The following is a 21,861-nucleotide window of genomic DNA, read 5'->3' on the forward strand; positions in this document are numbered from 1 at the left end:
ACAAGATCAGCCCTGGGATTTCTTTGGAAGGAATGATGCTAAAGCTGAAACTCCAGTACTTTGGCCACCTCATGCGAAGAGTTGACTCATTGGAAAAGACTCTGATGCTGGGAGAGATTGGGGGCAGGAGGAGAAGGGGACGACAGAGGATGAGATGGCTGGATGGCATCACTGACTCGATGGACGTGAGTCTGAGTGAACTCCAGGAGTTAGTGACGGCCAGGGAGGCCTGGCGTGCTGCGATTCATGGGGTCGCAAAGAGTAGGACGCGACTGAACTGAACTGAACTGAACTGAAGTTCTTAATGAATCATGCTAAAAAAGACAAATAAACAGGGACATAAAAAGGGATTTCTAAAGGCCCTACATTATTCAAAAGTCACTCTTACTCAACTTCCTTCCTTGATCCTTCACCAATGGTTTTAACAACTAGTACAACCAGGGTGGGGTTAGGGGCGGGGTGGGAGGGGGACTTCCAGTTAAACCTTCCCCTTTAGTCACCTGAGGATGAAAATTAAGAACAGATTAAGGAATGTAGGAGGGGCAGTTAAAGCAACAAGTCATTGCATGATCACCACTGTCTGCTCTTAGATAGATGGCCTTAATTTGTTTATCTCCTATTCTCTATAATGAATGACTAACTGATGATTAGTCGAAAAATGTGTGTGACTGACCTTATTGACCAAGAAATCCTTGCTTCTTCATAGACAAACAACAGTAATTTTCTGGCAGTGTGCTACTTAGAGAACCAAATGAAAGGTCCTACTAAGTCAGAAAGGGCTGAGAATCCACGTTCAGTCCCCCTCATTTCCTTTTCCCTAATTTTCCATTATACTCACCACATCCTTTCTCATCACTGCTGTCTAAGCAGTCAGGGAAGTGGTTACAGACTTTCACCATCTCAATGCAGTTCCCATTGTCACACCTGAACTGATGAGGGGGACATGTGGTTTCTGGGGTGTGACAGAGGTGCTCCAGCTCATCAGAGTTATCTCTACAGTCATTGTCCCCATCACAGACATAGGCCTTATTAATGCAGAGTCCGTTCTGACACGTAAAAAGGTTCTCGCCGCAGGTAGGGTACACACAGCCCCGCTCATCACTGTAGTCACCACAGTCATTGTTCCGGTCACACCTGTGTCATGAGACCCAGTACCACTTAAAATCAGAATATTTCAGGTGAAAATCCAGATCCCCAATTTCTCTCCAAACACATGATGCTGACTGGTGTCTGTGTCTCTTAGCTGGAGCACACGCCCACAGTCCGCCTCACCTGCCTCTCTCTGTTGTCAGGCTGACCCTGAGCCACAGCATGCAGTCCCATTTATCATCCTGCTCACACTGCTACTTTTCTTATAGCAGAAAGAATTGAATGAAGTATTTCTTACGCCCATGCCTCTATTCCAGGTGGCAAACCCTGAGCGTCAGCTGCCTCAAGAAAGAATTTTCTTCTACTAAGCCCACTTCACTCATCTCTCTGATCCTCTGTGCAAGGTCACGTTATGACCTTCATGGACCCCAGGCACTTCTGCTTTCATGGGCCCCTTCCTTCATAAAAATATTTAAAATTATATTTAAGGACTACATTGGTATAAAGGCATATATATTATTATTTAGTATGTAAATACTTTCTTTGAAGTTCTCTTTATTTTTTTTCTTTTGATTTTAAAAGAAGTCCAAACACTTTCAGAGGCCATGAAAAGTATCATGGGCCCCAGCCCTGCCTCATGGACATTTAAGGTTTGTTAATAAGTTTTTTAATCCCCAATTCACCTGAAGTGGTTGGGGATACACAAGCCATTGTTACAGACGAACTCCGTTCCAAAGCAGGATCTCCTGGTGCAATTCTGGTGCTCATCAGAGGCATCAAGGCAATCTGCTTCACCATCACAAACCCATGATTCAGGGATACACCCTCTGTGTGGACGCACACCAACTGCACAGGCAAACTCAGAACTTGAGCAGTTGCGATTTTCAGAAGCTAAAGCACAAAGAGAATCAGGAATCATATGAGAACTCATCCCAGCAGTCAAGTTCATTTTGAATCAATATTTATCTTGCTTTACATTACATAATAGTCTAAGGGATGAAAGGAAATGAAGGGAAAATAGGAAGACAAATTACTCTCCCAAATTTTCATTTTAAATGCTTTCAATCTTGAATTTTTTTCAGAAGTAAAAAGTAAAGATAAACACCTCATAATTTAATTTCCATAAAATTAATGTAAGGTCATATTTTTCCCTTAGGGATATAGAAAACTACTTGCATTTTATTAATTGGATACTAAAAATCCCATACATTTGGTAATTATTTTTATTTTATAAAGTATAATCACACAAACACAATGTGAGATAGGCATTTTTACACCAGTTTTACGAGAAAAGTGAAACTCACAATGGTTAACTAGACAGCAAAAAATCACAGAATTTTCTAAAAAGCTAGTGCTTCTTTCCTAGATATATAGGAAGAGTACTTGTTAATAAGAGTCAACAGAGGTCAGCTCCTAGCTCGGTGCCTGCCTGGATTCCTGACATGGTGTAGGGCCGAGAGGGTGGGGAAGGCGGGAGCAGGGCAAGAGAGGGCAGCCAGCCTGCAATTGGGCCAGAGTGCTGGCGCTTTGAACTCTGGGCGAAGGTGAAGCACAACTTTTGCAACTCATGCTGGCAGCTCTCCTCCCCCTAGAATAATGGATGCTGTTTTCTAACTGCAGAAGCCATCTTGTCACCAAATTCAAGACGCTAGAAGGAGAAGTCTTGAGACTACTGTAAAAATAAGACTGAAAACCAGAAGCAGGAGGCTTAAGTCCAAATCCTGAGAACACCAAAGAACTCCTGACTCCAGGGAACATTAATTGACAGGAGCTCGTCAAACGCCTCCATACCTACACTGAAACCAAGCACCAACTAAGGGCCAACAAGTTCCAGAGTAAGACATACCACACAAATTCTCCAGCAACACAGGAACACAGCCCTGAGCTTCAATATGCTGCCCAAAGTTACTCCAAACCCATTGACAGCTCATAAATCATTACTGGACACTTCATTGCACTCCAGAGAGAAGAAATCCAGCTCCACCCACCAGAACACAAGCTTCCCTAACCAAGAAACCTTGACAAGCCTCCCGTACAACCTCACCCACAGCGAGGAGACTCCACAATAAAGAAAACTCCACAAACTGCCAGAGTACAGAAAGACCACCCCAAACTCAACAATATAAACAAGATGAAGAGACAGAGGAATACCCAGCAAGTAAAGGAACAGGATAAATGTCCACCAAACCAAACAAAAGAGGAAGAGATAGGGAATCTACCTGATAAAGAAATCCGAATAATGATAGTGAAAATGATCCAAAACCTTGAAATCAAAATGGAATCACAGATAAATAGCCTGGAAACAAGGATTGAGAAGATGCAAGAAAGGTTTAACAAGGACCTAGAAGAAATAAAAAAGAGTCAATATATAATGAATAATGCAATAAATGAGATCAAAAACACTCTGGAGGCAACAAATAGTAAAATAACAGAGGCAGAAGATAGGATTAGTGAAGTAGAAGATAGAATGGTAGAAATTAATGAATCAGAGAGGAAAAAAGAAAAACGAATTAAAAGAAATGAGGACAATCTCAGAGACCTCCATATTAAACGCCCCAACATTTGAATCATAGGAGTCCCAGAAGAAGAAGACAAAAAGAAAGACCATGAGAAAATACTTGAGGAGATAATAGTTGAAAACTTCCCTAAAATGGGGAAGGAAATAATCACCCAAGTCCAAGAAACCCAGAGAGTCCCAAATAGAATAAACCCAAGGTGAAACACCCCAAGACACATATTAATCAAATTAACAAAGATTAAACACAAAGAACAAATATTAAAAGGAGCAGGGGAAAAACAACAAATAACACATAAGGCAATTCCCATAAGGATAACAGCTGATCTTTCAATAGAAACTCTTCAGGCCCAGAGAGAATGGCAAGACATACTTAAAGTGATAAAAGAAAATAACCTACAGCCCAGATTACTGTACCCAGCAAGGATCTCATTCAAATATGAAGGAGAAATCAAAAGCTTTACAGACAAGCAAAAGCTGAGAGAATTCAGCACCACCAAACCAGCTCTCCAACAAATGCTAAAGGATCTTCTCCAGACAGGAAACACGAAAAAGGTGTATAAACTTGAACCCAAAACAATAAAGTAAACGGCAATGGGATCATACTTATCAATAATTACCTTAAACGTAAAAAGATTGAATGCCCCAACCAAAAGACAAAGACTGGCTGAATGGATACAAACACCAGACCCCTATATATGTTGTCTACAAGAGACCCACCTCAAAACACGGGACACATACAGACTGAAAGTGAAGGGCTGGAAAAAGATATTCCGTGCAAATAGAGACCAAAAGAAAGCAGGAGTAGCAATACTCATATCAGATAAAATAGACTTTAAAACAAAGGCTGTGAAGAGACAAAGAAGGACACTACATAATGATCAAAGGATCAATCCAAGAAGAAGAGATAACAATTATAAATATATATGCACCCAACATAGGAGCACCGCAATATGTAAGACAAATGCTAACAAGTATGAAAGGGGAAATTAACAATAACACAATAATAGTGGGAGACTTTAATACCCCACTCACACCTATGGACAGATCAATTAAACAGAAAATTAACAAAGAACAGAAACTTTAAATGCTACAATAGACCAGTTAGACCTAATTGATATCTATAGGACATTTCACCCCAAAACAATGAATTTCACCTTTTTCTCAAGCGCACACGGAACCTTCTCCAGGATAGATCACATCCTGGGCCATAAATCTAGCCTTGGTAAATTCAAAAAAATTGACATCATTTCAAGCATCTTTTCTGACCACAATGCAGTAAGATTAGATCTCAATTACAGGAGAAAAACTATTAAAAATTTCAACATATGAAGGCTGAACAACACGCTGTTGAATAACCAACAAATCACAGAAGAAATCAAAAAAGAAATCAAAATATGCATAGAAATGAATGACAATGAAAACACAACAACCCAAAACCTGTGGGATACTGTAAAAGCAGTGCTAAGGGGAAAGTTCATAGCAATACAGGCATACCTCAAGAAACAAGAAAAAAGTCAAACAAATAACCTAACTGTACACCTAAAGCAACTAGAGAAGGAAGAAATGAAGAACCCCAGGGTTAGTAGAAGGAAATAAATCTTAAAAATTAGGGCGGGAATAAATCTTAAAAATTAGGGCAGAAATAAATGCAAAAGAAACAAAAGAGACCATAGCAAAAATCAACAAAGCCAAAAGATGGTTCTTTGAAAGTATAAATAAAATTGACAAACCATTAGCCAGACTCATCACGAAACAAAGGGAGAAAAATCAAACCAATAAAATTAGAAATGAAAATGGAGAGATCACAACAGACAACACAGAAATACAAAGGGTCATAAGAGACTACTATCAGCAATTATATGCCAATAAAATGGACAACGTGGAAGAAATGGACAAATTCTTAGAAAAGTACAACTTTCCAAAACTGAACCAGGAAGAATTAGAAAATCTTAACAGACCCATCACAAGCATGGAAATTGAAACTGTAATTAGAAATCTTCCAGCAAACAAAAGCCCAGGTCCAGACGGCTTCATAGCTGAATTCTACCAAAAATTTAGAGAAGAACTAACACCTATCCTACTCAGACTCTTCCAGAAAATTGCAGAGGAGGGTAAACTCCCAAACTCATTCTATGAGGCCACCATCACCCTAATACCAAAACCTGACAAAAATGCCACAAAAAAGAAAACTATAGGCCAATATCACTGATGAACATAGATGCAAAAATCCTTAACAAAATTCTAGCAATCAGAATCCAACAACACATTAAAAAGATCATACACCTTGACCAAGTGGGCTTTATCCCAGGGATGCAAGGATTCTTCAATATCTGCAAATCAATCAATGTAATACACCACATTAGCAAACTGAAAAATAAAAGTCATATGATTATCTCAATATACGCAGAGAAAGCCTTGGACAAAATTCAACATCCATTTATGATAAAAACTCTCCAGAAAGCAGGAATAAAAGGAACATACCTCAACATAATAAAAGCTATATATGACAAACCCATAGCAAACATTATCCTCAATGGTGAAAAACTGAAAGCATTTCTCCTAAAGTCAGGAACAAGACAAGGGTGCCCACTCTCACCACTAGTATTCAACGTAGTTTTGGAAGTTTTGACCACAGCAATCAGAGCAGAAAAAGAAATAAGAGGAATCCAAATTGGAAAAGAAGAAGTAAAACTCTCACTGTTTACAGATGACATGATCCTCTACATAGAAAACCCTAAAGACTCCACCAGAAAACTACTAGAGCTAATTAATGAACATAGTAAAGTTGCAGGATATAAAATCAACACACAGAAATCCCTTGCATTCCTATACACTAATGAGAAAATAGAAAGAGAAATTAAGGAAACAATTTCATTCACCATTGCAACAAAAAGAATAAAATAATTAAGAATATATCTCCCTAAAGAAACAAAAGACCTATATATAGAAAACTATAAAACACTGGTGAAAGAAATCAAAAAGGACACTAATAGATGGAGAAATATACTATGTTCATGGATCGGAAGAATCAATATAGTGAACATGAGTATACTACCCAAAGCAATCCATAGATTCAATGCAATCCCTATCAAGCTACCAATAGTATTTTTCACAGAGCTAGAACAAATAATTTCACAATTTGTATTGAAATACAAAAAACCTTGAATAGCCAAAGCAATCTTGAGAAAGAAGAGTGGAACTGGAGGAATCAACCTGCCTGACTTCAGGCTGTACTACAAAGCCACAGTCATCAAGACAGTATGGTACTGGCACAAAGACAGAAATATAGATCAGTGGAACAAAATAGAAAGCCCAGAGATAAATCCACACACCTATGGACACCTTATCTTTGACAAAGGAGGCAAGAATATAATATAGATTAAAGACAATCTCTTTAACAAGTGGTGCTGGAAAAACTGGTCAACCACTTGTAAAAGAATGAAACTAGAACACTTCCTAACACCATACACAAAAATAAACTCAAAATGGATTAAAGATCTAAACATAAGACCATAAACTATAAAACTGCTAGAGGAGAACAAAGGCAAAACACTGTCCCATATAAATCACAGCAGGATCCTCTATGGCCCACCTCCCAGAATATTGGAAATACAAGAAGAAATAAACAAATGGAACCTAATTAAAATTAAAAGCTTCTGCACAACATAGGAAACTATAAGCAAGGTGAAAAGACATCCTTCAGAAGGGGAGAAAATAATAGCAAATGAAGCAACTGACAAACAACTAATCTCAAAAATATACAAGCAACTCCTGCAGCTCAATTCCAGAAAAATAAACGACCCAATCAAAAAATGGGCCAAAGAACTAAATAGACATTTTTCCAAAGGAGACATATAGATGGCTAACACACACATGAAAAGATGCTCAATATCACTCATTATCAGAGAAATGCAAATCAAAACCACAATGAAGTACCATTTCATGCCAGTCAGAATGGCTGTGATCCAAAAGTCTACAAGCAATAAATGCTGGAGAGGGTGTGGAGAAAAGGGAACCCTCTTACATTGCTGGTGGGAATGCAAACTAGTACAGCCACTATGAAGAACAGAATGGAGATTCCTTAAAAAACTGGAAATAGAACTGCCTTATGACCCAGCAATCCCACTGCTGGGCATACACACTGAGGAAACCAGAATTGAAATAGACACGTGTATCCCAATGTTCATCGCAGCACTGTTTATAATAGCCAGGACATGGAAGCAACCTAGATGTCCATCAGCAGATGAATGGATAAGAAAGCTGTGGTACATATAAACAATGAAGTATCACTCAGCCATTAAAAAGAATGCATTTGAATCAGTTCAAATGAGGTGGATGAAACTGGAGCCGATTATACAGAGTGAAGTAAGCCAGAAAGAAAAACACCAATACAGTATGCTGCTGCTGCTGCTGCTAAGTCGCTTCAGTCGTGTCCGACTCTATGCGACCCCATAGATGGCAGCCCACCAGGCTCCCCCGTCCCTGGGATTCTCCAGGCAAGAACACTGGAGTGGGTTGCCATTTCCTTCTCCAATGCATGAAAGTAAAGTGAAAGTGAAGTCGCTCAGTTGGGCCCAACTCTTAGCGACCCCATGGACTGCAGCCCACCAGGCTCCTCCGTCCATGGGATTTTCCAGGCAAGAGTACTGGAGTGGGGTGCCATCGCCTTCTCCGCCAATACAGTATACCAACGCATATATATGGAATTTAGAAAGATGGTAATGATAACCCTGTATGTGAGACAGCAAAAGAGACACAGATGTATAGAACAGTCTTTTGGACTCTGTGGGAGAGGGAGAGGGGGGATGATTTGGGAGAATGGCATTGAAACATGTATAATATCATATATGAAATGAATCGCCAGTCCAGATTGGATGCAGGATACAGGATGCTTGGGGCTGGTGCACTGGGATGACCCAGAGGGATGGTACGGGGAAGGAGGTGGGGGGGGGAGGGGTGGTTCAGGATGGCGAGCACGTGTACACCCGTGGTGGTGTTGATGTATGGCAAAACCAATACAATATTGTAAAGTAATTAGCCTTCAATTAAAATAAATAAATTTAAATTTTTAAAAAAAAGAGTTGACAGAAACCATGACACTTTAGGAAAGAGCTAAAATGCTAACATGTAATCATGAAACTCTGCAGAATAGAATAGAGATATTTTATCTGAGGGTGAAGAGGAGACAAAAGGAAGGGGGTCTTGAAGAAGAGATATGGGAGAAAAGTACACACTACAGTCTAGATTTGGGCAGCTGCCAACCCATTTCATAGAGGATATGGAGAAACAGGGGCCATCACCAAAGTCATGGACATATGAGGTAACAATCAAATGCAAAGATCATTGAGTCATTGTTTTTATTATCCTACCAAGGAAAGATACTCTAAGACACCTGAATTTAGAGTTCTATGCTCTGCTGGTAATGGGAAATGTTGTTTCATAATCTGTTCCATAATTCACTTAAAGAATGACCCCTGTCCCACCCCCCTTAACAACTCTAGGGTAATGGATAAAACTAGAGGCACAATTAATTGCAACAGTATTAAAGCTGCTAACTCAGTGGCCAACTGAGCTCTCTTTATCTGTTCTAGAAATGTAGGACACTATTTCCATTACCTAAATGCAACACAAAAAGAAACATTAAAATCATTTTTCATCATTTAAAAGCATTTATGTAGAGAATATAAAACATTCCTGAGCAGAAAAATAAAGATAACATTCTATCTGTGTACTTTCAAAAAAGAAGAACCTGTGTGACAACCATACTCTCCAAAGACAGAAAAATAAAGCTACTGTTTCCCTGAAATGTGACTCTATAGAGGAATTAATTGTTTGCACTTACTGCAGCTGTGTCTTTCATCCTCATCACTCATGTCTCCACAGTCATTATCACCATCACAGACCCACATCGTTGGGATGCACCTGTTATTGTCACACTTGAAATAATCACTGGCGCATGTTGACTGAGAAAACTCTGGGGAAAAAAAAAAAGCACTCTTGGTGAGAAGAATCATGTGCAGTCAGGAATCCTGAGAGAAACACACTATAACAAAGGCTTCCTAGAACACCAATTAGAATTCTTTAATCATATCCCACATGTTAACAAATCAAGTTGTCATATGCCCAGAATCCCAGAGATCCCTCAAAATTAGCCTAAGGCAAAAGAATATTTAATTTTAACTATTAAAATACAGCACAATGATAACAGTAAAGAGAAAATGTGAACTTCCATGAGCTGGTAAGAATGGAGTATATATCGATACAGCCTTTGAAAGGTTTAACACAGGAAACCTACTCCCAGAGATCGAGCCTTCCCACATACACAGGATGTTCATTCCAGCATTACATCTTACAAGGAAAAAATGGAAACAAGCTAAATGCTCAGCAGTTGGGAAAGGGATAAAAACACATGAAACATCTACACTTTACAGCACTATTCAGCAGTACAAAGATAAGATGGAGGAGTATTTTCTGTTTTTATTAATTTATTTTTTAATTGAAGGACAATGCTTTACAGAATTTTGTTGTTTTCTATTACCACATATAAAAGAGACAGCCAATGGGAATTTGCTGTATAACTCAGAAAACTCAAACAGAAGCTCTGTAATAACCTAGAGGGGTGGGGTGGGGAGGGAGATGGCAGGGAGGTTCAAGAGGGAGAGGAGTATTTTCTAACTGATAAGATATTGTTAGGATAAAAAAAAAAGTGGGAGGGGGACAGCAGAAAGATATATATATATAGTAAATTCCCTATTTGTCAGGATATATAGATAAAGAATTCACACTTAATAGCAGTTATGTCTGGAGGTGAGGGGATTGTAAGAGGGTGAAAGAATGGGATTTCATTCTTTTATATACATCTTATTATTTCTTTAAAATAATATCTGTGTATTGGATGTTCACTAAACTTACTGTGATAATTGTTTCATGATGTATGTAAATCATTATGTTCTACACTTTAAATTTACACAGTTCTATATGTCAATCTCAATAAAACTAGAAGAAAAAAATACCTCTGTATATTATGAAAATCCATTAATATTAGATTGTGTTTTTACTTCTATTTAAATATGTCAGATAGTTGGTACTAATTGATAATACTAATTGATAATGACTTTGGTTCCCATGGAGAAGTTTGGAAACTATTTATTCTTCATATATCTGAACCAATAGTTCGTATATTTAAAATAATCTCTAAGACCTTTCTACTCACCCAACAGTTACTATTTCTCTTACAGCTCCTTAAAACTCTGTGTGACCTTTGTTTTCTACAAAACTTTTAGTGTTGAGGAAAAAGAAATTGTCAAGGAGCTTCTAATACCACTCTCTATTAGCCACAGAATTTGAGCCCAAGGGAAAACAGGAATAGAAAATAGCCTGAATTCAGCTGCAAAACTAGGCTAATGGTCTCAAGAAAATACCCCTTCAAAAAAAGTGATGGTACTTACTACAGTGATATTTATAATACCAGAAAAAATAAAGCAATCTAAATACTTAAAATAGAGGCAGTTAACTCAATGATCATATAGCCACTCAATGGAATATCACACAGCCATTAATCAAGAGGATGAAGATGACAACATGGGTTAGAGAAGTCTCTCTTAACCAGACAGTATATACATATTTAAGCTTCAGGCCATATGTTCTTTCTCACAACTACTTGATACTATAACGCAGCTGTATTTTAATGAAACTTTATAAAGACAAGCATGACAGACTTCCCTGGCGGCCCAGTGATCAAGACTTCACCTTCCAATTCAGAGGGTGTGGGTTCGATACCTGGGCAGGGAGCTAAGATCCCACATTCCTCATGGCCAAGAAAAAAGAAAACATATAACAGAAGCAATACTGTAACAAATTCAATAAAAACTTTTTTAATGGTCAATGTCAAAAAAATCTTTAAAAAAAAAAAAAAGACAAGACAAGCATGGCCACATACAACAATACTGCCAGACCCCCTAAAAAAAGCAATATAGAAGACTGTACATTCATATTTTTACAATGATGTTAAAAAAATTATGCATAGATACAGATTTGGATTTGCAAAGGTAAACAGCAGCCTTCAAACACAAGCAACAGACAACTGCCTCCAAGAATATAACTAGGTCCTTGGAACATCTCAGGAGACTCAGATGGCCTTGGGACCCTAACCCCTCAGCTGGTACACAGAGCAGGAAGAAATGTGTGCCCCTCACCTGCCCCCTCAGCATGTACATCATGCTCTCAATAACCTTTAGATCCTCCCATAGTCTTATGGGTGAGAACTCACCCAAATTCAGAAATTCCAATTCAGAGTCAATTACAGTTAACTGAGTTCCACAAACCAGGCAGGCAGTAGGTGCATCACCAACTGTTGGTAGGTGCAACTTTTTGTCTGCATCAATCAGCAACTTCCATATCCTGCCCAACAATCCACCCAGTGCCCTACATGACCAGGCTTTTAATGAATATCTGCTGAGGGGTATCAGCAAGGAGTGCAAACATTCCCCAGCCAGAACCATAGTTTACATTTGAAGTAGTTGGAAGAGGGGTGCCAGCTGCATCACAGTGCTTTTAATGCTGGCTCACTGTCTTACCACAAGTGGGAGGTTCGTCAGAGCCGTCAGAACAGTCTTTTTCATGATCACAATACCAACGTGCAGGAATACAGGGCCCAGAGGTGCAATGGAACTCATCGCTCTTACACGACCTAGTGGCTGCAGTAGGTAAAGAAGATAAAATCCATGAGCAACACACAAGCTTGTTCCTAATAACCTGCCTATATCTCTGAACTGGGTAGGAGTTGCCAAGACAGGAAGACTGAGGCCTGAGTTTTTATAGAAGTTTTCCAGCCAGAGGAAAGAACATGGGAGAGCAATACTTTCCAGTGTCCTAGAATTTTTTTCCTAAGTTCCAGAGATTCAGAAAATGAATTGCACTTATTAGAAATACCAGAAAGACTATTTTTTGATACATGAAATCAAATTATAGATAAAATAAAACATGGTTCTATGTTTTCTGCCATAACACAAAATAAATTCTACTGAAAAGAAAAAATAACCAAATCACCCTACACACAACCTTTTAAGCCATAATAGACCATGATTCTAGAGAATTATCAAAGTTTTGCTCTTATTCATCCTTGTAACTTATTTGAGTAAATGATTCTGCCTATGCGTAAACTTTTCTCATATAACCTGAGGTTATGGTCTGATGTGTTTTCTAGATTTTCTATTTCCTCTTGTTGCTGTTTTTACAACTGACTCCTATTCTTGGATTGTAACCTGGCCTGGTGACCATTACTAAATTCTTAAAGGATGCATCTATTTACACTAATAGTTTCAAAGTTATCAAACTTAAGAATTTGAGCTATAAATATAAGAAATTATTTGATTGAACCAAACAGCTAAATATGAAATTAAGGTTTCTGAAAGTCAAACATATGAAAAAGACAAAAATTCTTTCAGTTACTAATGGCTATTATAAATGTATTGAGAATAAATATGAGGGCTTATTTTGCAAATTCTGCCTGTAGTTCCTGAAGACAAAAGACCTTTAATTATAGGAGGTTATGCATTACAGTTGATCCCTGGAAGAAATATTTGGAGTCAGGCATCCAGTCACGGAACAGAGAGAAGGGATTTCTTACGCCCCTCCAATTACATCCTAAATAACTGCCTACTGTATCTATTTACAAGGTCAACTTGAGAGGACAAATTGAAATTAGCTGAAACACACAAGGCATGTGTCTTTATGAGCTCAAGACATGCATGCCTGGAACCACAAAAAGAGGTTTATCTTACCACAGAAAATGGGGTTTTCATCACTCATATCTCCACAATCATCGTCTCCATCACACAAGAAAGAACGTGGAATACAAATCGTTGAATTCGTACATTTTGTGTATCCAGGATGGCACGTGCGTTCAGCTTGAAAAAGACAACCAGATAAACAATTTGGAACATATTCATCACATGTACATCATATATGTCCATGCTAACCGATCTACTGCACAATCAAACCAGCAGAAGGGAAGCTACCAGAGAGGCATAATTCATGACAGTTATGTGATGCCATATAGTCTTTAGTAAAAAGAGCATTTCCTGTTTTCATTATTTAATAGCATCAGCAAGACTTCCCACTCTCCTCACTCTCCATACAATGGAGTAACATGAATGAAGATCTCTATATATTGATAAGGAAAGATGGCATGACCTCCAGGATGCATTAACAGCAGGAAAGCACAACACTAGGCTATCTTTTGTGTAACTGTGTGTGTCCAGCAAGAAAGAAATGCTTACATTTAAAACAAAAATGCAAAGATAAACTAACGAAAACTGTCACTCCTCTGAACAGATTGAGAATAGTATGGAGGGAACAGTGTGGAGAGGGCAAGCATGAAGGACGTCTGTGAGTGTACCTTGTCATACAATTTTTATATGACTATGAATCCAGGCACATGATTTTTTTATAAATGAACACAACGAAACAAAAATGCATAAAGAAAAGCAATTTCCAACATTTGGAAATAGTAACAAATGACTGCATATTTCTAGCGGGAAATAATCTAAGAACAAGAAGGACATAAAATGTTTAATTACATTTGTATGGTTACTTTGAAAGTATTATAAAATAAAGCAAATAAGTGACTATGTCACCTATTACAAACTAAGATTTTAAGTGTAAGAGATGTGATTATAAAATCTAAAAGGTAAAAACCTGTTTATCTTAAATTAAAATGGAAAATACCAATATCATTTTTTTCCCTTTAGAACTGCATTTCCTAGTTCTGTCCACTAAAAAGGCCTAGAAGCAATAAAGGCCAAATAGGAATAGGTAACCCAACACTGTGGTAATTTTAATTTTTTTAAAAGTCTATTAAATTACAATATTGCTTCTGTTTTATGTGTTGGTCTTTCGGCCATGAGGTATGTGGGATCTTTGTTCCCCAACTAGAGACGGAATCCATACCCTCTGTGTCGGAAGTCTTAACCACTGGACTTCGAGGGAAGTCCCAGTAATTTTTAAATACCACACACAAAAGGAATGAGAGAAATTCCAGGTCTGAGACAAGAAATGCACAAGTCTGAAATGCACTATGGAAGATTGAATAGGATCAAGTCAAAATAAAAAAGGACCCAACTTAGCAGGATTCCCGCTGCCAAAAATAGGACAATTAAGCACCAAAAGCTATAAATTATTTCATCTCATTAAAACTCAAATATGTAAAAATCCATGAGTTTAATACAATAGTAAAAACAAAACAAAGCCAAAGCTTAATGCTCATCGGTCACCAACTTACTACTCTGAAAACTGAAAAGAGAAAGAAAGAATCAAACATTTCCTCCGCAGAATTGTATTTCAGAGTAACAAAATAGCTGATAAAGGAAATTTCTTCTTTAGAGAACCTGAGCTAATAAATGTGGATGGAATAGTAAAAATTTTTAATATCTGATTTGTAATCCTTAAAGTAATAATAAATTCATGGAACAACCATCCATGGTTAAAAACCACTGGGTGAAAGATTGATGGGAACTTCCTAAAGGGAAGATTCAAACTGACTTCAAAATTAATATCGTCCTCACTTAAAGTGGAACAATCAAGCATTATGTGCTTCATGATGTGATACAAGAAATAGACAGCTCCACCTATGAAGTGTTCTTGCCCAAAGAACTAAGTCTAATGTAATCAAAGGTCTAGGTCTCAATTCCAGCCTAAATCAATGTGTAGACTTTGAATCCTGATGTGAACAGATGAACTGTTGACATTTTGGGGCTAAGTGATAAAATTTGAATATGGACTTAGTACTAGAGGACATTAAGTAAGTATTGTTGATTTTGTTGAGCATAATGCTAGAATAGTAGCTGTTTTTCAAAATGTATATTACCATGTATAAAACAGATAACTAGTGGGAGCTCAGCCTAGTACTTTGTGAAGATCTAGAGGGATGAGATGAGGTGGGAAGGGAGGGAGGCTCAAGGAAGGGGTATATGTATACTTAATGGCTGATTTACCTTGTTGTATGGCAGAAACCAACATAACATTGTAAAGCAGATTATCCTCCAATTAAACTTTTAAAAACATTTTTTAAATTTGAAAACAAATGTCTTTATCATTGACATGTGTTTCTGGAAGTTGCTTTAAAATACTCAGGAAAACAGTTGGAGGACATGGATGAAACATATTGACCACTTGTTAAAAAAAAGAACAACAAAAAAGCATGGGTGCATGCTCTGGATGTCATCCAGTCATGTCTGGATCTTTGTGACCCCATGGACTGTAGCCCACCAGGCTCCTCTGTCTATAGGATTATCCAGGCAATAATACTGCCACACCCAAATAAATATTGTGTATAACCACATACAAAGACAGAAGAGCATGTCGATGTACCCGAACTGAAAATGCATTTTTGCTCATACTCTGTGCTACTGTTTTCTCAAGATGCTAAACTGTAAGTTCCGGAAATGTGGGAAAAGCAACTCACTAAAAAGCAATTTACCAAATCATTTCAGTCAACACTGTGCTACACAGCTTTGTGCATAACAAACATTAACCACACACATTAATCAATTAATTTTGTCAGTAATCATTGGTAAAGCTTCACAATAATCAGAAACACAAACCAAAGATAAAATATAGAAGGGGAAAGTAGTCAAAGATTGTATGAATAAATCAAATATTAGGTCGAATTATTTTTAAAAATCACTAGTAGGCATGTAAAATGAAATGTACGTTTTAGACGAATACTGTCAGTTTTTTTATCAGAAAGGCATCGTCTTTACATCTCCCAGGCTCTGAGAGTTCAAGGCTCCAAAGCCCATTAAGAACGTAAGATGAACTTACAGCAATTTTTCTCATCTGAAGCATTGCCATCGTGGCAGTTGTCTATCCCATCGCAGACTAATTCAGAAAGGATGCACCTTCCGTTACTGCAAGTAAATTCTGTTTTGTTACAAGCCCTGAAACGGCAGCCTGCCTCATCACTGTTGTCGCCACAGTCATTGTAGTGATCACAGCGATCACTGTATGGGACACATCGCCCATTGGCACAGGTGAAGCTTGTTGAAGGGCAGCTGTGAAACGCTAAGAGGAGGGGAACAAAATATTTAAAACAACATTGAAGAAGCTCGCAGATTAAAGCATCATCCCGTTTTCTAAAAAGATACAATCAAGTAAAATAAGACACTTTGGGTTGACCTTCCAAGGCAAAAGCTGCCACATGTACTGCATGCAAAGTGAGCTCAAACTTTAAATTAGTTAAATTAAGCAAATATGTTGTATACTTTTTTTTAAGCAAATGGAGGATTTGACGCAAATGGCAAAGTCACTCCATTCCTCCACCATCTCAATGTATAAGTTTATCTCAGCTTCATGAAAGCATGCAAACACAATGCTTTCATGGGACTGAAGCTCAGAGAAGTTAAGTAATTTTCCCAGAGCTCCCCAGACATGCATGCAGCATCTCTGCTCCTTCTTAGGTGCACTTCAGAGGTGCTTCCTAATAAAGCATCGAACACTACTTCACAGCGCATGTATCAGCTGTTGCGTGATTTAAGCAAAGTGCAGTCTAGATTCTCAGGGTACATGTTCTTCACTTGTAAAAGGAACAAACACAAGGTACACCATGAACTTCAAAAGTTCCAAGAGTCCAGCTCACCACAGAGAGTTTCCAGCTCATCACTGCTGTCACCACAGTCATCGATGTCATTACATTGCAGCTGGTCAGGGATGCACTTCCCACTGAGGCAGGTGAACTTGGAACTGTCACACCGGGTACCGTTATCCTGGATGCAGTACTTATTGTTGTTGGCCAGGTACCAGCGGCCCTCATGCGGACACTGGCACTCAGGGCCATTTGGACCTGAAGAAAGGTAAGCCCAGAAAAAAGCAAAATATTTCTGTAGCAAACACTGATATTTTCTCCCCCTGAAGAGCACTGGCAACAGCTTCTATATTACTAAACACACTCTAAAACATGGAAACTCTGCTCTATGTTATGTTTTCATCAATGTGAACAACCACCAATTTCTAATGAATGTGGCTAATTCACCCTAATCTTTAAACCACTATTTCTTATCTTCACTGAAACATTAACAGTGATTCTCAGCAAAATCTGCACAGCAATAGTCTCAAAAGGCACATCCTCTTATGAATTTATTGTTCTTTATAAAACACACTTCTGAAGCACACTCTGTTTATTCAACCATAAATAGTACCTCCTAAGTGAAAGTATTAAATCCTTTAACGAGGAACATTAGTTCATTGATGAAATTTCTATTCAAGACATGATATGCAGCAGCCAAACCTGCATATTTCTTTCTACCTCCATCAAGCTTGATTTAAAAATGTCATTGTAAGAAGGCTCCATATGGAATAGGAAAGGAAAAAAAAAAAAACCTTCAGTCTTCTTCTCAACATACAAACCCTGAAATCTATTTTAGAAATTCCTCTGAAAACAAAGAGAATCTTTGTTCGTGCTGGAGCTGAATATTCCCTCAGCCTTCCTTACTAGTGGTCATCATTATTATCACTCTCCATGATTCTATCTTTGCGCCCAGTGCCTTCGGTTCAGTTCAGTTCAGTTCAGTTGCTCAGTCGTGTCTGACTCTTTGCGACCCCACAAATTGCAGCATGCCAGGCCTCCCTGTCCATCACCAACTCCCAGAGTTCACCCAAACCCATGTGCATCGAGTCAGTGATGCCATCCAGCCATCTCATCCTCTGTCATCTCCTTCTCCTCCTGCCCCCAATCCCTCCCAGCATCAGGGTCTTTTCCAATGAGTCAACTCTTCGCAAGAGGTGGCCAAAGTATTTACCTGGTGCACAAATATGGCTACAGCCCCCATTAAACCGATCACAAGGACTTTGACATTGTTGTTGGCCCTTCACAACAGCACAAATACCCTTAGGCCGAAAGGGAAGGGTCATGGTCACTGCAGTCTGATCTGACCCATCAACTTTGTTAGCTCGATAAATTTTCTGAGTGAGCATGTCAGTCCAGTAAATATACTGGCCATAAAGAGCCAAGCCAAAAGGACTGTTGGCTCTGCTGACAATGACCTCCCGCAGATAGCGCTCTAGATCCATGCGCTCAATCTTCTCCCTAAAATGAAGATGGAAAAAGAAAAAAAATATTAGACTCCAGAAGGATTAAGGTCCTCAACTGGCACCCAATGCCTCAGCGCAATTACACAAGCCTCCAACTTTCCTTTCAAGTGAACCGTATGGCAGCAAGAAATGTTTCTTCTGGTAATGGGAGAACTTCATCTCCTTATTAAACAATGGCCTATATAAATGATATCCAAATATTAATATAATCCACAAGTAATCCTACTAAATGAAACAGGAAAAAGAAAAGAACAGTGGGGAGTATTGTGAAATAATACACCTCTTGCTTGGAAATAATACCTGTCTTGGTGTCTGGCACATAGTAGTCACTCAATAAAATGTGAATTACTTTTCCCTTCCCACCCGCTTAATAAGTTTTTCCATTTGTCATTGACTTTGAGATATCTTTCTAATTTTGACACAAAACATCCCTGCTTTATTTCAAGTGAGAAAATAAAATTCTTAGGTGCTCAGCATCATGAGACCAAAATCATAAGAAAATAAGCAAGGAAAGTTTAAGATTCCCAACATGCAGATACCAGCCATAATAAACAAAATCATCTCATATCTTCAATCATTAGGATGATGGGAATATGTGTAATTTCAGAAGTGATTGGAGAGTTACATGCAAAAATTAGAGCTGACAGAAGTTTATACAGAAAATATTGTGAAATGGACTGAGAAGAAGCTGGCACAAGAAGTAATTTGTTTTTTGAGAAGATGATCAAAAGACAAAGACTGAAGGAAAATGCTTTTACAAGACACTGAATGTTAAAACCCAGAGAAAAGTTACTATCAGTGTACATTTAAAGTCATTCATTTTCTGAGGTAGTTACATGATTATAAACTGAATGATTATATTTATAACCATAGTTGAAATTAACCTGTCCAGTAATGCATCTTTAGGTGTCTTTCAGTTCATAATTACTCAGTCTCATGATAGAGATCAATCTTCACAGGTATATTCACCAGCATTTCACCATATTATGCATATCCCTCTTCTTTCGAACAGGGAGGAAGAAATCTCATCAATACCCACAAGAATAACCAAAGACACGTACAGATTAGCATCTGCCCAGTAGAGAAGGTTTTGTTCATAGTCCATAGTGAGCCCGTTGGGCCAGACCAGGCCCCTGTCCACCAAGCTTCTTCGGGAGTATCCACCCATTGTGGCAGTCTCGATTTTGGCATTGGTACCCCAGTCGGTCCAATACATGTACCTAGTGATCCAAAAGGAGTCGTAATTCACCACAAGGAACTCACACTTCTTTTTACTTAAGAAAGACAGCAGCATTCTTTAACTGCAAATATAACAGTTATATTTGACACCAATAGAGCAAATGGAAGCTTACTCCATTCCCACCCATACAAGTTGTCCAACAGGGATTTACTGAGTCAGGGCATTAATTCCCTAGTATGCGGCCAAACTTCCTAGGAGCACCAACCAGAGTTCCTTCCCAAGTAAGGTCACTCATGCTCTTTCACCCCTTAATCTGTTCTACAGTATTACAAGTCCACGAAACACTGGCTCTCTATTAACATAAGATAATTTCAGACCCCACTCCCTCCAGAAATAAGCAATCATGACATACCCTTGGCAAGGATCTAACACAATTCCTCTTGGCTTTGGAACTTGGGCTATCACAGCATGTCTAGACCCATCTGTGGCAATGGACTTAATCATCTGATTGGTGTAGTCACTGTAATAAATTCTTTTATTGACCCAGTCAAAGGCAATGCCCTCAGGACTCCCTATGCCTGGACATAGAACCAACAAACACACAAAAAGAAGTCAGAATCTCAACAAGCATTTTAGAATCCCTGGGTCATCCATGCGTGTTGATCCCATTGCATCTCCTTCCAAGATTAGCTACACTTAGAGTGCACTTACCTGAAACAACAACAGTGGGAGGACTGCTCCTTGAATTCAGGTTAATATAGGAAATCTGGCCTTTTCCAGATGGCAAAAGTTGTGTGAAGTAGATTCTGTTATCTATGCTGTCATAGTCTAGGGCCACAGCCATTTTTTCCACACTTATTGCTGGGAAAGGTTGGCTATAGTCTTTGGGGTCAAAACGTAAGCTCCTCAAGGAATCATCCAAGGCAAAGATGAGGAAATTTTCTGATGAAATGGCACAGCTCTTGCCATCAGCTTGCAGGGTCCCAAAGGCACAGTCACATTTAGGGGTTTGTGATTTAGGCAGAGCAAAGCAGAAATGGGTGCATCCTCCATTATTTCCCAAGCAAGGGTTGTTGTTGACCTCTGCTGGTGACCGAGGCTGGACACTCTGGTCAAAGATGGTCACATCTCTTAGCCAATCAATATTGTCCCTTATCACTGTTGGTCGATCTGCTCTATTTGGTTCCTTGCTGGCTTGGAGGATTTTCTTTAAATTCCTGTCTACCCATATGATAGAATTTCCAAATACAGTGATAGCATAAGGAGCTGGGTAATGACTGCCGAAACGAATCACTTCAGACTCCCCTCCCTCAATGCTGATCCTTGCAATTAAATCCACAGCGTCATCAACCCAATAAATGTAGTTACTGCTGTGATCCAATGCCAAGCCCCGTGGTGTGGCAGTGATGTCTGATACAAGCACAGTTCGATTGGTACAGTCAAGAAAAGACCGTTCAATCTTTGGGTTCTGTCCATAGTCAGACCAGAAGAGATATCGATTCTTGGGGTCCACAACAATGTCTCTGGGCATATCCACTATGGTTTTAAGGAGAATGTGGCGGTGGGTGGTATTGATCCTTAGAACTTCTATCAGTGTTTCAGATCTAAAAGCATTGGTGAAATAAAGATTTCCTGCAGGAAAATGAGAGAGCATGCTGATTAATGGCAAACCAAGAAAAAAGAAGAAGATAGCTCTTGTAAGACAGAGGTTTGAGCCAGTAAATGTTGTCTTTCCCAGGAGGATAAATATCTCAGTTTAGGCTTTGAAAAATAAATATTTCTTCTTAGGGACTAAATAGGTTGTTTCTAACTAGTGTAGATGTTTTCATCCCGTGGACCTTCTAAAGTCACCAGAATTTGGGCATTACAGAACAAAGAAAATGCTAGAGCAAAAAGTATGGTGGGAAGATAGTTTACAATACATAAATGAATGGGCATGGCTGTGTTCCAACAAAACCACGTAGCACGGGCTACATTTGGCCCCTAG

The 21,861-nt window shown here is 38.7% G+C and overlaps 1 protein-coding gene across 2 annotated transcripts in view; it reads right to left on the minus strand.

The window, feature by feature from the left end:
• The window catches only part of LRP2 (LDL receptor related protein 2), a 181,412-nt gene that overhangs the window by 44,784 nt on the left and 114,767 nt on the right, over positions 1-21,861 (minus strand). For both annotated transcript variants that reach the window (XM_018064165.1, XM_018064156.1), the window contains exons 39-49: positions 20,586-21,506; positions 20,287-20,452; positions 19,756-19,914; positions 18,403-18,689; positions 17,244-17,447; positions 16,430-16,669; positions 13,390-13,515; positions 12,184-12,303; positions 9,450-9,581; positions 1,773-1,980; positions 839-1,134 (exon numbers count right to left, since the gene is read on the minus strand). In XM_018064165.1, the coding sequence (XP_017919654.1) occupies positions 839-1,134; positions 1,773-1,980; positions 9,450-9,581; positions 12,184-12,303; positions 13,390-13,515; positions 16,430-16,669; positions 17,244-17,447; positions 18,403-18,689; positions 19,756-19,914; positions 20,287-20,452; positions 20,586-21,506 (2,859 nt within the window). The remainder of the gene's footprint in view (positions 1-838; positions 1,135-1,772; positions 1,981-9,449; positions 9,582-12,183; positions 12,304-13,389; positions 13,516-16,429; positions 16,670-17,243; positions 17,448-18,402; positions 18,690-19,755; positions 19,915-20,286; positions 20,453-20,585; positions 21,507-21,861) is intronic.

The sequence above is a fragment of the Capra hircus genome, chromosome 2 (genome assembly GCF_001704415.2).
Source record: "Capra hircus breed San Clemente chromosome 2, ASM170441v1, whole genome shotgun sequence".
Classification (NCBI taxonomy): Eukaryota; Metazoa; Chordata; class Mammalia; order Artiodactyla; family Bovidae; genus Capra; species Capra hircus.